Genomic DNA, 13,155 nt, shown 5'->3' with positions numbered 1-13,155 from the left:
ATTTTCAGAGCACCACTAGGGCACCTTGGCAGGTATTTACATGTCTGTAGACCAATTTAGTCAACATGATTACATCATACCTGTGCAAGATATAGTTATGAAACCTTATTGTATTGGCAAATTAAATGAAGGCCAAGTCTGATGATATTGATGTAGTTGCCAGTGTGAGTCCATTAGACCTACTCTAGTTTTCTTTCAGACATCATTTTACTGGGAAATGAGGCTTTTTTTCCTCACAAAAACTGTAACTGATAAACTTACAGTTGTGCAACAGGAACAAGTCTGAGCATGGAGTTGACAAGCCAGACAGACAGTAAGCTTTCACATCCATAAGCCAACAGACATGTTTCTGTCAAACTGAAAATTATTCTGTACAGCTACAGTATGAAGACATTACATGAAAAGGTCAAGGCCCCTCAATAAGACAGCCAAAGAGGGGATGTTTACAAATTGGGAAACAGCTTTCATGCGTCAGCTGGACAGTAAAGTTTCTGCTTTTAATCTAATTGAGACAAAATGCTGTTTGTGTACACAGTAGGGACAAAGTTTTTCAGTGTCACTACACATTATTAAATTCAATATTTAGTCTGTTTGGCATATCAGTTATGACATTAAAGTCTTTGATACTTTTCCACAGAACTATATTTTACGTTTTTAAACCCAGACTTATAATTCTATGTCTATGTCTATAATCATATTACATGCTGTTTCTTAGTATTTTAATTTTTAACTAAATGAAATGACTATTATATAGAATTTTTTGTGGCCAGTGATGTGGATTAAGGAGAGTTACAACAGAATTGCTTGTATCATGAAGAAATGTCAGTTAGTGAGATTAATAATAACAAATTTCCAAGAATAGAAAATATTGAGGGATTCATCTTTATGCCAATAACCTGGAAATGTGTGTTATACACAAACAAGAGACACACAAGATGCCCTTTCAGTGCAAAGGGCAGCGCCTGTCACACAGGGAAGGCAATGTGGATCATGCTGTTTTACAGTGAGATAGCATTATATATTAAGGTAGCACATTTTGGAATTTAGATAAAAACACATTCACATAACAATATCGTAGTATATAACTGAATGAAAAAACTCTGTCACCTCTGTGAATAAAGCAGTAACATTTTTATAGCAATAGCTTTCAATCGTTTTTCCACATGAGGTTGTCTTAAACTAATGTTAAAATGTATCAATAAGAAAAATCAGATAATAACACAACTGACCTTAATAAGAACATTATTGAACCTGTGATCCAAGTTGTGGCTCCCGCTATAGTTATTGTGTTGGCTAATGGCTGTAACATTAACTAGTGCTGTAAAAGGCTGGCTATACTTGGAGCAGGTATAGCAATCACTCAGCAAAAAAAAACCCATTAAAACCACTGACAGGTTCAGATGAATGACACTGTTTATTTCATTGCATTAGATTATGTAATGCTTTGCTGAATAACCTTGAATGCTGGCATTATGCTGGTTTGACTTTTCCATCTAAAGCAAGTGTGGACCATTAACTTTCCCGAGTGGGCACAGCTTATTGTTGCCACAATAGTTCTGGTTTCTCATGCTGCTCCTTGGGAAAATTAATCATCCACTGCTGATCTAAACAATGCTGAAATCCAGGTACATCACTCTATGACAAAGGCACTCCCCAGTGGCAGCAGCCTCCTCCAGCAGGATATCAAGCATCTGTGGGATCCTCTGGAACAAGCCAAAGACCTGCCATACTGCCACAACATTGAGATACCAGGCACCACAGGACAACACAAATGTGCAAACCAAGGCAGACCTACACAGTATAAGGACTGTGGTTTTAAATTCATGCATACTGCATGTTTTATATATGTGCTTATTTGCCTATGGAAAAGTAAGGGTCCAAGTGAACTACTGATTCATCCTCCACTAACATGATGATTTTAAGGATCCAAAAGTCCAACAGTACATAATTTTCTTAACTGTTATCCAGTTCAAAGTTGCAGGGGGCTATAGCCAATCCCAACAAATATAGGGCAATATCCTAAAAGTATACAGGTACTGTATTTTTATGTACTACTCTATAAGTCCACACTTTTACACCCATTTTCTTAATGGGCTGCTCCTTTTGCCAGGCAAACATGGTAAATAAGAATGCAGTCTTAGTACTTTAGCGCAAGGATTGTAGGTATGCAACCTATGCTGATATGCTTGGCTAAAGTCCTCCAAAAAGCCAGCACTACATAGCCGGCACTTATACATAGGTAGAATGCTTTGATGGAAAGGGAGTGATAGCAGAGCTCACGACTATTAGAAAGAAGCACAGACGAGGGTTTCAGTGGACAGTTTTCATTATATTTAACACTGTATACTTTCACCACCAAGCATTTTTGGTTTTTCTGACTTCATTGTTTTTCTATGGCAAGGGCTAAGCTACTGTGTCTGTGTGTGGTTTGCCAGCCGCACAATAGCAGAGAGAAAAGCTCTCCAGAGGGTCATCACCACTGTCCATAACGTAACTGAATGGCCTCTCCTCTCCCTAGAAGATCTTTATATTTCCTGCTGCCTTAAAAAAAAGCCCAGAGCATTCTAAAAGATCCATCCTACCCTGGACACTTTCTGTTTGAACTGTTTCCCTTAGGCACGTTTCAGGTTTTCAGGTTTTAAAAATATCTTTCATTCAAAAGATGCTTTTTTTTGTTAAAAGAATTAACTGTGCTAGTATGCCCATAGAATGTTAAATGTCTCTAATGTGTGGTATACATACATGCATGTATACTTTGCCTTTGCACTTTGCATCCAATTTTGATTTAATGATGATTTTGATGTGTAATGACAATAAAGATATTATTATTGTTGTTGTTGTTGTTACTATTTTACCTTTACCTGGATAAATAATAGCCACACTAACTAACTGAACCGCTTGGTGGTACAAACTAGTTACATGAACGTACGGCTAGGCCCATATTAAGCTTCAGTTGTTATCTCCTTAACATAGTACATGTTTTGAAGTCATAGCAAGTGTTTCTTCGCATTTTCTTATTTTCTAACATGTTTGTATATGGGAATATAGAAAGAGCATTTATTTAACTGAGATTTGCTTTTTGTTTTAAATAAATATATATTCATAAGCGTTCTGAGCGTTTAAAAGCCATCTCTAATGTTTCACCGCTGTATGGCACCAATAGCCCTCCCATACTCGGAGGGGGCGTTCCCGTTTGTGTCAGCTCTCGGGTCAGTCAGCAGCGGTCTCCGTGTGCAGGCACTGCTGAACGGGGAAAGACGCTACTGCTCGGCCGGGCTGATACCACCCGAGATGTTCCTCCTTGAAAAGCCGAGCGTTTAAAACCGAATTTTTAAGTCAGCGGTTTGAAGTAAGGGCGGCGAGTACAGCTCTCGGTGACCGGCTGCGAGAGACAGATGAGTCTGCGGTGTCTCCGCTTGTAGTGAGCTCTATCTTTGTTTGGCTGTGGTGTCTCTTCTTCAGCTCCGATATGGACCATTTAGAGAAGGAGCACAGGTCCGACGACGAGGCTGATTATGAAGACGAGGAGGTGGACCCCAGAATCCAGGTGATTAACCTTTACTTTTAAAGCATTAAGCGTGTTTTATTAATCGGTAAGGGTTCGTTGTTTTCCAGACAGCAGTACGTCTGTCTCCAAACCGCTGTAGCAGCTAACAGCGAAGTCCTAGCATGATTCAGCCCCTGGGTTTTCTTAGTAATTTAATTTTTGTCGTAAATACAAGGTAACACTGTTAGTCTTTGTCTTCTGTGTTGGTTGTGTGCAGATTTTAGTAGCTCCACAAATACTGGATGAAAGTATTATGTTCAAAAAGCTAGTCCAGTTAATTTATAGGCAAGTCAAAATTTAAATGGTAAAAGCCAGTAATATGAGTAAAAATGTACTTTAGTGTTTTAATATCAGGCTTTAAAAGTCATTTAATAAGTTGTTTAGTCTAGAAAAAGTAAACCTAAAAAAATTGAATGAATTAAATTAAATAAATGTTTGCTTGGTCAGTCCAAGCTTTCTAAAAAATGCAATTTACCAAAGAACCTAGAGATGTCTGGTAATAAATATATGACACTCCTGTTTGAATCGATAAATAGTAGTATTGGGGTTTATTTGTCGAAGATCATTTCACAGGATAACATGCAAACACAAGCACGAAAAAGTTATTCATGTTGCCTCCTGTAGGGGCTAGTTAGTATTTTCTTTACAGTGGTTTTTCTTTGGGTCCTGCGAGGAATACAGATTTCTTAATTTGTATCTCCAAATACTCAAATTTCTGGAATCAGAATTTGAATTTAAGGAATATATTTGATATCAGTGGACCATTGACAGTTTAACATACTGCACTCTTTTCTGCACCTTTTATGAGGGAAATTTAGCATAATGTACAATTCACAGTTTCAGTGGTTTTATTATTATTGTTATTTTTAAAGCACATTAACATTTTAAAAGCCATAGTTTACATTCCCTTCTTCCCCATGTTCACATAATTCTTTCCAGATGTTGCTAGTTTTTCTCTCCCATAGTTTTAGGTGTTGTGTTACATTATTATCTCCTCCTCCTTTTTGCTTCATCGCTTTGTCCTCATCTCTCTTTCAGGGGGAGCTGGAGAAACTCAACCAGTCCACTGTCGACATCAACAGATGTGAGACGGAGCTTGAGGTCAGTTATTTGGTGCACACAGTGTTGTGTGCATTGAATGTGTTTGTGTTTTTCCTTTCAGCGTAGTGGAGTTATGTTAGCTTTTGACTGATCAAGCAAATAATCATGCTTACATGACCCCCGTCAGTAATTAATACTTAACATCTACTTCATCTGCTCTTACAAAGTCATCGCTCAAAGAGATCAAGTGTTGTTTTGAAGGCTTCAGAATATAGATACAGTTGGACCTTTCCTTTTTGAAGGCCAAATTTCATATAAAGTTCAGATTTTATTCCATGTCAGCAGGTTTCTGCCTACAAACTAACTTGTTACTTTTTTGTGTGAGACACTGACTTGGTGTGTTATATTACAATAAACTCATTTAAGCCTTAAAAACATTTTGCTGACAGCTGTATCCAAATCAATTTACAAAGATCAAGCATGTGAGCTTCAAAGTCTTGGCAAACCACCTCTATATAAAACAGTTTGACTGTTGTGGAGCTATAAGCCCGTGATGACCAAAACAGAAGGAATGTGCTGCAGAGACACGACTCTCACTTGGGCCGTCAAAAACCACTTAACTTGGTGAACTGATCTTTGATCCCATTAAAGCACAGAAGCAGCTGATGGCTTGCATTTATATAGTTCAGCAACATTGTGTGCATTTTTATGGGGCTGAAAGTCCAAATCTGTGTTGCACTGCACAAGTTGACAGTTCTTCATGGGGTTAATCGGGGCACTCAGAGGTTAAGCTTTTTTGCAGCACAGAATATAGTTGCTCAAATAAGACAAGAACACTTTTTGCACATCAATGCAGCTTATGATGCTCCACTGGTAAATATAAGCAAAAATAATACGAAACTTAAATTATCCATCCACCCCAGCTGTGCACACTCAGCTTCAGAACTTCCCAAAGAAATCCATCCTTTTGTTTATGTCAGCAGCAGGGACACTGTCTTCTTATTTGAATAAAGGTTTCTGTTGTTGTTACACTAAGCAGTGTGGTATCATACTGCTTTTGTTTTGCCTAAAGAGGCTTTTGATTTGAAACGTTTATGTTGCTGATGAGTAAAATAAAGAGGTTGGAGTAGTACCGATCCCAGTGTTGTGAAAAAGAAAATGTGTCTTCACAGCAGTGACGCAAATGATATTTAATTTAGCAGATAACCACAAGTTGCTGACACACCGCCTTAAGCATGAATGTATTGAAGCTGAAGTGCGTCACAGTGTCAGCATCCGAGCCCTGAGAGAGAGGACAGACACTCTGCACCTCAGTCTGCATCAGCATCAGTAAAGTCTCGGAGACGGCTCAATATAGAGCAAAGAAAAACAAAAGGAGTATGTGAGCAAATGTCTGCCAAAGTTCCTTCCAATAAAAGCTGAAAATAAGTACTTCTTTGACATTTTTAATTCAAGACAATTCTGTTGTATTTAGATGGCTCTAAAACACATTAATAGTCACTTCAGGGTGCTTTATACTGTAAGGTAAAGACCCTACAGTATTAGAGAAAACCCCAACATCAGATGATCTCCTATGAGCAAGCTCTAGGTGACAGTGGTAAGGGAAAACTCCCTTTAATAGGAAGAAACCTTTAACAGAACAAGACTCAGACACGGGCAGCCATCTGTCCTGACCAGTTGGTTGTTAGGGGAAAGAAGAGAAAACGGAGAGCGTAGGGAGACAGCAAAACACAGCTTATGGGAGAGAGACACAATTTAATGACATGCCTCATGTAAACATCAGAGGAGGGAAAAGAGATGAATGGAGAAGAAAAGTTTAGTGTGTCACAGAAAATCCCCCAGCAGTGTGAGCAGCTGGATCAGGGTCACCTGACTTTCTAATCATTCTTAGAAAGGAAAGTCTAACTTTAAAAGTAAAAAGGGTTTCTGTCTTCTGAATCCAAACTGGGAGCTGTTTCCACAGAAATTATTTCATGTTGACTAAGTAACACATTAGTTGGAAATGAAACAATGACTGCTGGGGGTTTTGTAAGCCACATCTGACAAAATATGTGGAAACTCTACTTCTTTTGATAGACAGACAAGGACAAAAAGAGACAGATTTTTTATTTTTTATTTTTTATTTTTTTTAAACCTCAAACTTAAAAGTCAGTACTTTATCCTCTCATGTTCTGGGGGTCAGAGTTAAAACATATATACCATATGTTGTATCACTCTTTAATATTTCTGGCATAGTTTAATTGCTGACAACTTGATTAACAGAATTTAAAAATAATTCAGATAATCCTGAATTTATCTTAATAAAGAATCACTGATTCTTGTATCTCAGTTAAAAAGCTTTCAGTAAGTTTTTTTTAATATTGTTGATTAGAGAAAACCTTTTCAACTCTTTTGGAAAATATTGAAAATGTTAATCCTGTGAAGTAATTAAGTGAAAGGGCAGAGGGCTTATGAAAGTCACAATGATTCATCTTCTGGGGAATGCTTATGTCTGAATCATTTCTTGACAGTTTATTGATGTTCAGGCATTTTAGTTTAAGCCAAAGTGACCCCATCGATTGAGCAACAGAGTTTTCTCAATACACTATCAATGCACCAGTCGCTGCCAGTTGATGTGGAAGAAGTGGGCAGTGTTCAGTGATTAGAAGATCAGTGGCAGGTGGAGTAGAAGGGCATTTGTGGCGGTGTGGAAGAGAAGACTGGACAAGGAGTAAAAACTAGTTTGACACAACAGCCATGGGCTAAAATTCAAACTACAGGGGGGAAAGTGAGGACTGACTGACTGTCAGTAAGCCTGGAAAGCAGAATACAGTCAAAGTCAACTTTAGGTTCGGAAATGAGTGAAAGCAAACTGCACTAAGTGTTGGTTTTCTGCTTCCTGTGCAGATCTGACACCTCAGACAGCTTCAAAATAGACCCTCACAACCTTGGCTTGTGAGTAATCTAACATGAGAGATTGCATCCTTGTTGAACCAGTACACTCAATACACTTTCCTCAATACTGAAAAGCATATTGAGAATTACCTTCTAGGGACCTCTAATACCAGAAAATATAAACTCGTAGGTGTTAAAAGAAATCTAAAGTTGATCATAACTTTTAGTAAATGTTATGTATTGACCACATAAAAGTTCAGCGCACAACAAAACAAGAACTGTCACACCAAAATGCTATTTGGTGAGAACATCTGTCTTCTAGCCAGATCCAATTTCCATGGAATTTTCCAAAACGTGTGGAGTGCTAAACAAGCATCGTGCACTCTGAATGCTGACTAGAAACTAGCTTTTTGTTCTTCAACCTTATATGTATATATATTAAATTACTTACCATTTTTCTGTTATGCACAGTATATAAGCGAACTATAACATCTTGTTTATTTTCAGTATGTTTACTTTAAATAAACAGTTATTACCCATGCACAATGAGACCAGAGCCTGAATTTAACACAGGTGGCATATAAAATAATTTATCATGGATGTGATTCTGTTTGGTATGAAAACAAGGAAGTATTTAAAGTTATGAGGATTTGAACAGTTGCTTTTCTGTAGTTTGTTTACTGAATGTTTTTGTTTTTACTTCCTGGATTTTTTATTTTTTTTGTTGTTGTGCTTTGAAGGTTTGTCTCTCATGCAAATTAGATGACTGTGATGAAACTATAGAGATAAATGTCTGAGAAGTTCCCCTTGTTTGTATAGTGGACAAACAAGGCTCTCTAACACTAAAAAAGGTCACTTCTTTTCAGTTAGAAAAGTGTATCAGACTAGATTTTCATGGACTGTGTTCATCAGACTGGCTTTAGTTTGTTTTTCAGTTTCAAGAAAAATGTGTCGGCTGTATCTGGGACATGGTCTGAACACGTTATCCAGGTTAAATTATGTTTAATGCTTGATAGTCAGTGATTTCTTTGCATTTTTCAAACACCCTTTTTTGGTTTGTTTTTCTCTTAAAATTCTTGGGTTTTCAAGGTGCTTTAATGGCTTGGCAGTGACTTACAAGAGAGGTAACAACAGGGCAAGTTTCATTTCCTTAAACAGCAACTTTATAAGCGGTGAGGTTAATAAAGGTCAGGGGTTAAGAGCTACACCATCCTTTAGAAGGACATGACAAATAAAGATGGATAGCAGCATGTGTAATTACTAATGCTGAGGCTTCTACTTTCTCCCCAAAGGAAATTCGCCACAAATTAAATTGCCAGAAATAACAGGAATATGCATAAACATCTATAACATAGATTCATTGCCTTGCTTGAAGGATGATCAATCACTAGAACATGTGGTTGTTCACCAAAGGCCTGTTTTGAACTGTTTTCTTTCTTTTAAAATACAATATTAAAAAACAAACGCACACATTTTGACGTTTTTAAGATGAGTGATTTACTTGACAAGAGGATTATTTAGGTAAGTAGGGGAGTCTTCAAATGGTATAAGATTTTATCCTTTTTTGACAGTGAGTAAGCACAGGATTGATTTTTGCTTCTAAAGAAGCTCTAGAGTTGTATTTATCAGTTTTTGCAACCGCCTGTTCCTACTTTGTTTTGACTTAAATTGCTAAAAAAAATTTTTTCTTTTGATCAGGATGCAAGACAAAAGTTCCGCTCAGTTCTGGTGGAGGCCACAGTGAAGCTGGATGAACTGATGAAGAAGATCGGCAAAGCAATAGAGGAGTCCAAACCTTATTGGGAGGCTCGCAGACTGGCCCGACAGGTCAGTGAGCAATGGAAGATGCAGTAAACATTCAAAACTGTCTTTAAGCACAGTTGGGCAACTCAAACGAATCCGTTGAGTTCAAGTCAAGCCTTAGGTGTGGTTAAAGCAAGCCTTGAGTATCGACTTGGTTCAAAGCCAGTTGCAAGGCTATTAGGTTTTAGCAGAGGCCAATAAAACAGGATTGCATCCTGTGATTTTTCCCTTCCTGGCTTTTACACAGCTAGTCTATACAGACGTACACATATACAGAATGTTTAGTTATGCATGACCTGCTGGTTGTTTTTACTTTTGGGGGGCATGTCTCTTGCTATACATTTTCTTTGAAAAGCAGGTTCAATCTCAGCAAGTTTCCTATCAGCAACCATTGATGTATAAAATAGAAAGACCTGGTCAGGCCTCAGAAAGCTTTTAATTAGTTTGAATTTGAAATAAGCACTGAGTAAGTCGCAGTGAAAAACATTGTTCCATTGTCTACTGGTGTTAAAGCCTGATTGTGTGCACCAGTATTTATCTTTTTTCCCCCTATCCTCTCCTGCCTTCTTTAATGGTTTCATCTTCAGTACTCTTAAAGTGACACCTGGTAATTGCATTCCTTTGTGTAGCTTTCTGGTCTTTGTTTTAATGTGTTTAAAGAGATAAAAAGGGGGGTGAGTGTGACATGCAGACTAATTTCAGACTACATTTTCAGTTCCCCTTTTAGCTGAGCCTCGGTAAAATGTGTGTATGTGTAAATAAAGGGGAAGAAGCCACCTACACATCTTGATAAGAGCCCATACAGCTGTAAGTGCATATTTAGGCAGCAGTGAGACTCAAAAGACTTTATTGTGCAGTTTTATAGGATTCTACTTAAGACACAGGTCTTACTGTAATGCTGTCAGTATTTATCTGTTCACATATCTGTAGATATGTGTTTGAAGGTTAACTTTTCACAGTGTGGTGAAATTTTGGCAATTTTGAAAGAGCTTCTGTAAAGTGACACTGTAGCTGGACTTCCCATTTTTTAGCATTATGACCTTAAACTAGGTTCTCTGAGAGCTGAGAGCGTTTCTGCTACTATTATGACAAAGGTCATATGAAAAAGTTTGTAGCAAAAAATATCAATTTCTAGAAGAATTTAGTAACATCCAGATGTGCTGCAAAGAGTCAAATATACTGCGGATTAGGTCAATGATGTGAAATATTCCGTAGAAATGGCTTGCAGTTTCTTGTTAACATTAATGCAATCTAGGGTACCAAGGTTCCTCTGTCAGTTACTCATTTTAAACCTTTTTTGCAAGGAAACACTGCATGTTGCTATTAAGAATAAATGCACAAAGACAAAAGTAAAGTATGAGATAAATATGTCAGGTATTTGTACAGAAGTGGCTCCTCTGGCGGTCTTGCCAATTTTGGCTCTTGGGGGAACTGAGATGAGACTTCCCCGCACGTGATCGTTCTAGTTCCCTTTTACCTTTCCACTCACCTGCTAGCACAGTTTTACTTTGGTCTTCTCTGCTTGTTTACTTTCACTTTTTAACTGTGCTTGAGCAAAAGAACGGTTATCAAAAGGCTATATTCACAATGAGTGCTTTTCATGTGTCCATAGAAAGGTCACGTGTTGAGAGTAGAATTTAAAAAGCTGAGGCCGGTTAGATGGTTATTCAGGAATGAAAAGTGACAGGGAAGACAATTTGAAATGCAGAAGATCATGAGTGAGCAAGGGTTTGTGCTTTCCTCTAGAGGGAAAAAAATACTTCAATTTTTATCCACTCTTCCTCCTTTATTAATGTTGTGTACAAATACACTCAGCGAGACCACACCACTCTTTCTGCTTGGTCAGCCAGGCGATGATAACTCGATACTGGCCTGACAAAAATAATCGGTTAAAGTTTGTGAGGGGCTTTTAGTTTGGCTCGTGACTTGCTAAAGATGACCCAGTTGTGGTATGCTTGGTGAGAGAAACTGTCCTCTAACTTAAAGAAAGAAAAGTAGCCTTTACTTTGTGAAGCATCTTCCCTTCTGTTCTGAGCAAAACATGTTTCAAAGTGACTGATCTGGACTGCTGTCCTCATTAAGATAGTGGGTCACCCAAATTTTATTTAGTGGTGGCACAAGGCTGTATAACTAGAGTGCGTTTTTGTTGTTGTTTTTTGTTTTGTTGTTTTGTTTCTTCCCCCACGTAGCATGCACATGTAGAAGAAAGAGATTGGCCATAAATGCCTCCTACTTAGGTTAAAGCAATTTGCACTTTACTGTTATCCAATTTTCTCTCTATTAAGTCATGACATTAATGTCCTTCTTCTAAATGGCTTTAATTATCTGATTTTCGCTTGCCAACTTAATTTAAATGAACAGTGTGACTATGTCTGTATATGGATAGCAGTGCAAAGTTCCTGTTATTTGATTGTTTACATTTTTTTTTTTTTATTAACACACTGTGCTCACGCTTCTCTAAATGTGTTTGTGTTTGGAACATGTTATTCAAGGGGGGCTTGAAATGCTAATTTATCTCAACAATCCAGGTTTTCTCAGCACGTCTGATGTTAGAAAACGGTGACTTTGAAATCCCAGCCAGCTTGTCTAAGCCCAGTGTAGCTGAATCCACTGCCATAAACGTTTTCTGTCTGTTGTAGCAAAGCGTGCTTGCTCTGTAAGTGCCTCCCAGGACATGCTTAGTTGTTTTTATGTTTCGTATCAACAGTAGAGGGTAAACATTTTGCTCTTTCAGTAAGCCAGTTCTGGTTTTGCTCTTAGGTCTTTTCATCACGTGTCACATTCTGTTCCACCCTTGTACCCTGCCTTTCTCTTTGTCTTTTGTGCTCTGTCTCGTGACTCCAGTAGAGTTTCTTACTTGCAATAATTAATTGCACTTGTCTGCACCTGAGCATATAAAGGTAAAGCTTTGCCTGCAGTGATTCTGTGAAGGAAAGCTTTGGATAAGATTTTTGGCACATAACTCCACTTTGGGTGTTTGTCAGGCTTATGATAAATCTTTAATTGTTACGTGTGTGTGCACACATGCAATTTATTCAGGTAAGACTGTGAATGCATTTCCTACTCCCACTAAATAGCGGGTTGTTTTATCTGATTTAATGAGCAGAACATCCTGTTGAGCTGACTGGGGGGGGGGGGGGGGTAATAAACAAAAACCCTTAAATTTCCCAACAAGTCTGTTCATCTTGCTTTCTGTTCATAGTAAGTCTCTCTCATAAAGTGCCACTCACCCTTGAAACCATTGAGGCCTTTACAAGACTGTACAATCCGTCAGCTTCCTGTGGTCTAAATGTCGACATTATAAGTACTTTCCAGTAAAGACTGTGATCATAGATTTCTTTTCTGAACAGATGGTGAGGAAAAAAGCTGCTGAAGCCAAAATAGAAAGCGTTGAAGCCTTTTAAAAGCAGCTGCTTATTCGAAGCTGTGAACACTTTTTTTTTCTCTCTTTTTTGTTTTGAGGGTATCTAACCTCTCTAATGAAGCTGTCGAATCATGCAAATGGGTTCTGACACAGTTGGGCAAAACTCTTGCACCATTCCCTTGATGTCATTTACTTTAATCACTTGCCAACTAAAAATATCTCAAATTAAAGAAACATGCTGGGACTCATTGTCACTGTCCTCGCGTAGCCTTCCATCGCTCACGCTAAGCCCACTTCTCAGTACAGCAGAGTGGGATGTTTGGCTTCTGCTCAGCAGAGGTTTAATGATGTAATTGGTGTTTTCAACACATCCTGCTTATATCTGTTTGGGAGGGAGCTTCGATACACAGCCTTGTTTCTTTAGTTGTTTCATTGCTTTCTTTCTTTTGTAATTCTTTCTTTCTTTTCTTCTTCCTTCATTACACCTTTTCTTGTTTATTGCATAACAAATGCATAATTTTTACTT

General features: G+C 38.0%; 1 protein-coding gene across 1 annotated transcript in view; it reads left to right on the top strand.

The window, feature by feature from the left end:
* Positions 1 to 3,196: 3,196 nt before the first annotated feature.
* sh3bp5b (SH3-domain binding protein 5b (BTK-associated)) overlaps positions 3,197 to 13,155 on the top strand; it is a 30,690-nt gene continuing 20,731 nt past the window's right edge. Inside the window, exons 1-3 of the mRNA XM_006791779.3 lie at positions 3,197 to 3,547; positions 4,586 to 4,648; positions 9,161 to 9,289. Coding sequence (XP_006791842.1) covers positions 3,470 to 3,547; positions 4,586 to 4,648; positions 9,161 to 9,289 — 270 coding nt within the window. The 5' untranslated portion in view covers positions 3,197 to 3,469. The remainder of the gene's footprint in view (positions 3,548 to 4,585; positions 4,649 to 9,160; positions 9,290 to 13,155) is intronic.

Source organism: Neolamprologus brichardi, chromosome 11 (genome assembly GCF_056152115.1).
Source record: "Neolamprologus brichardi isolate AB-2024 chromosome 11, ASM5615211v1, whole genome shotgun sequence".
Classification (NCBI taxonomy): Eukaryota; Metazoa; Chordata; class Actinopteri; order Cichliformes; family Cichlidae; genus Neolamprologus; species Neolamprologus brichardi.
Note: the sequence above shows the minus strand (reverse complement) of the source record. Positions and strands in the feature narration are given on the sequence as shown.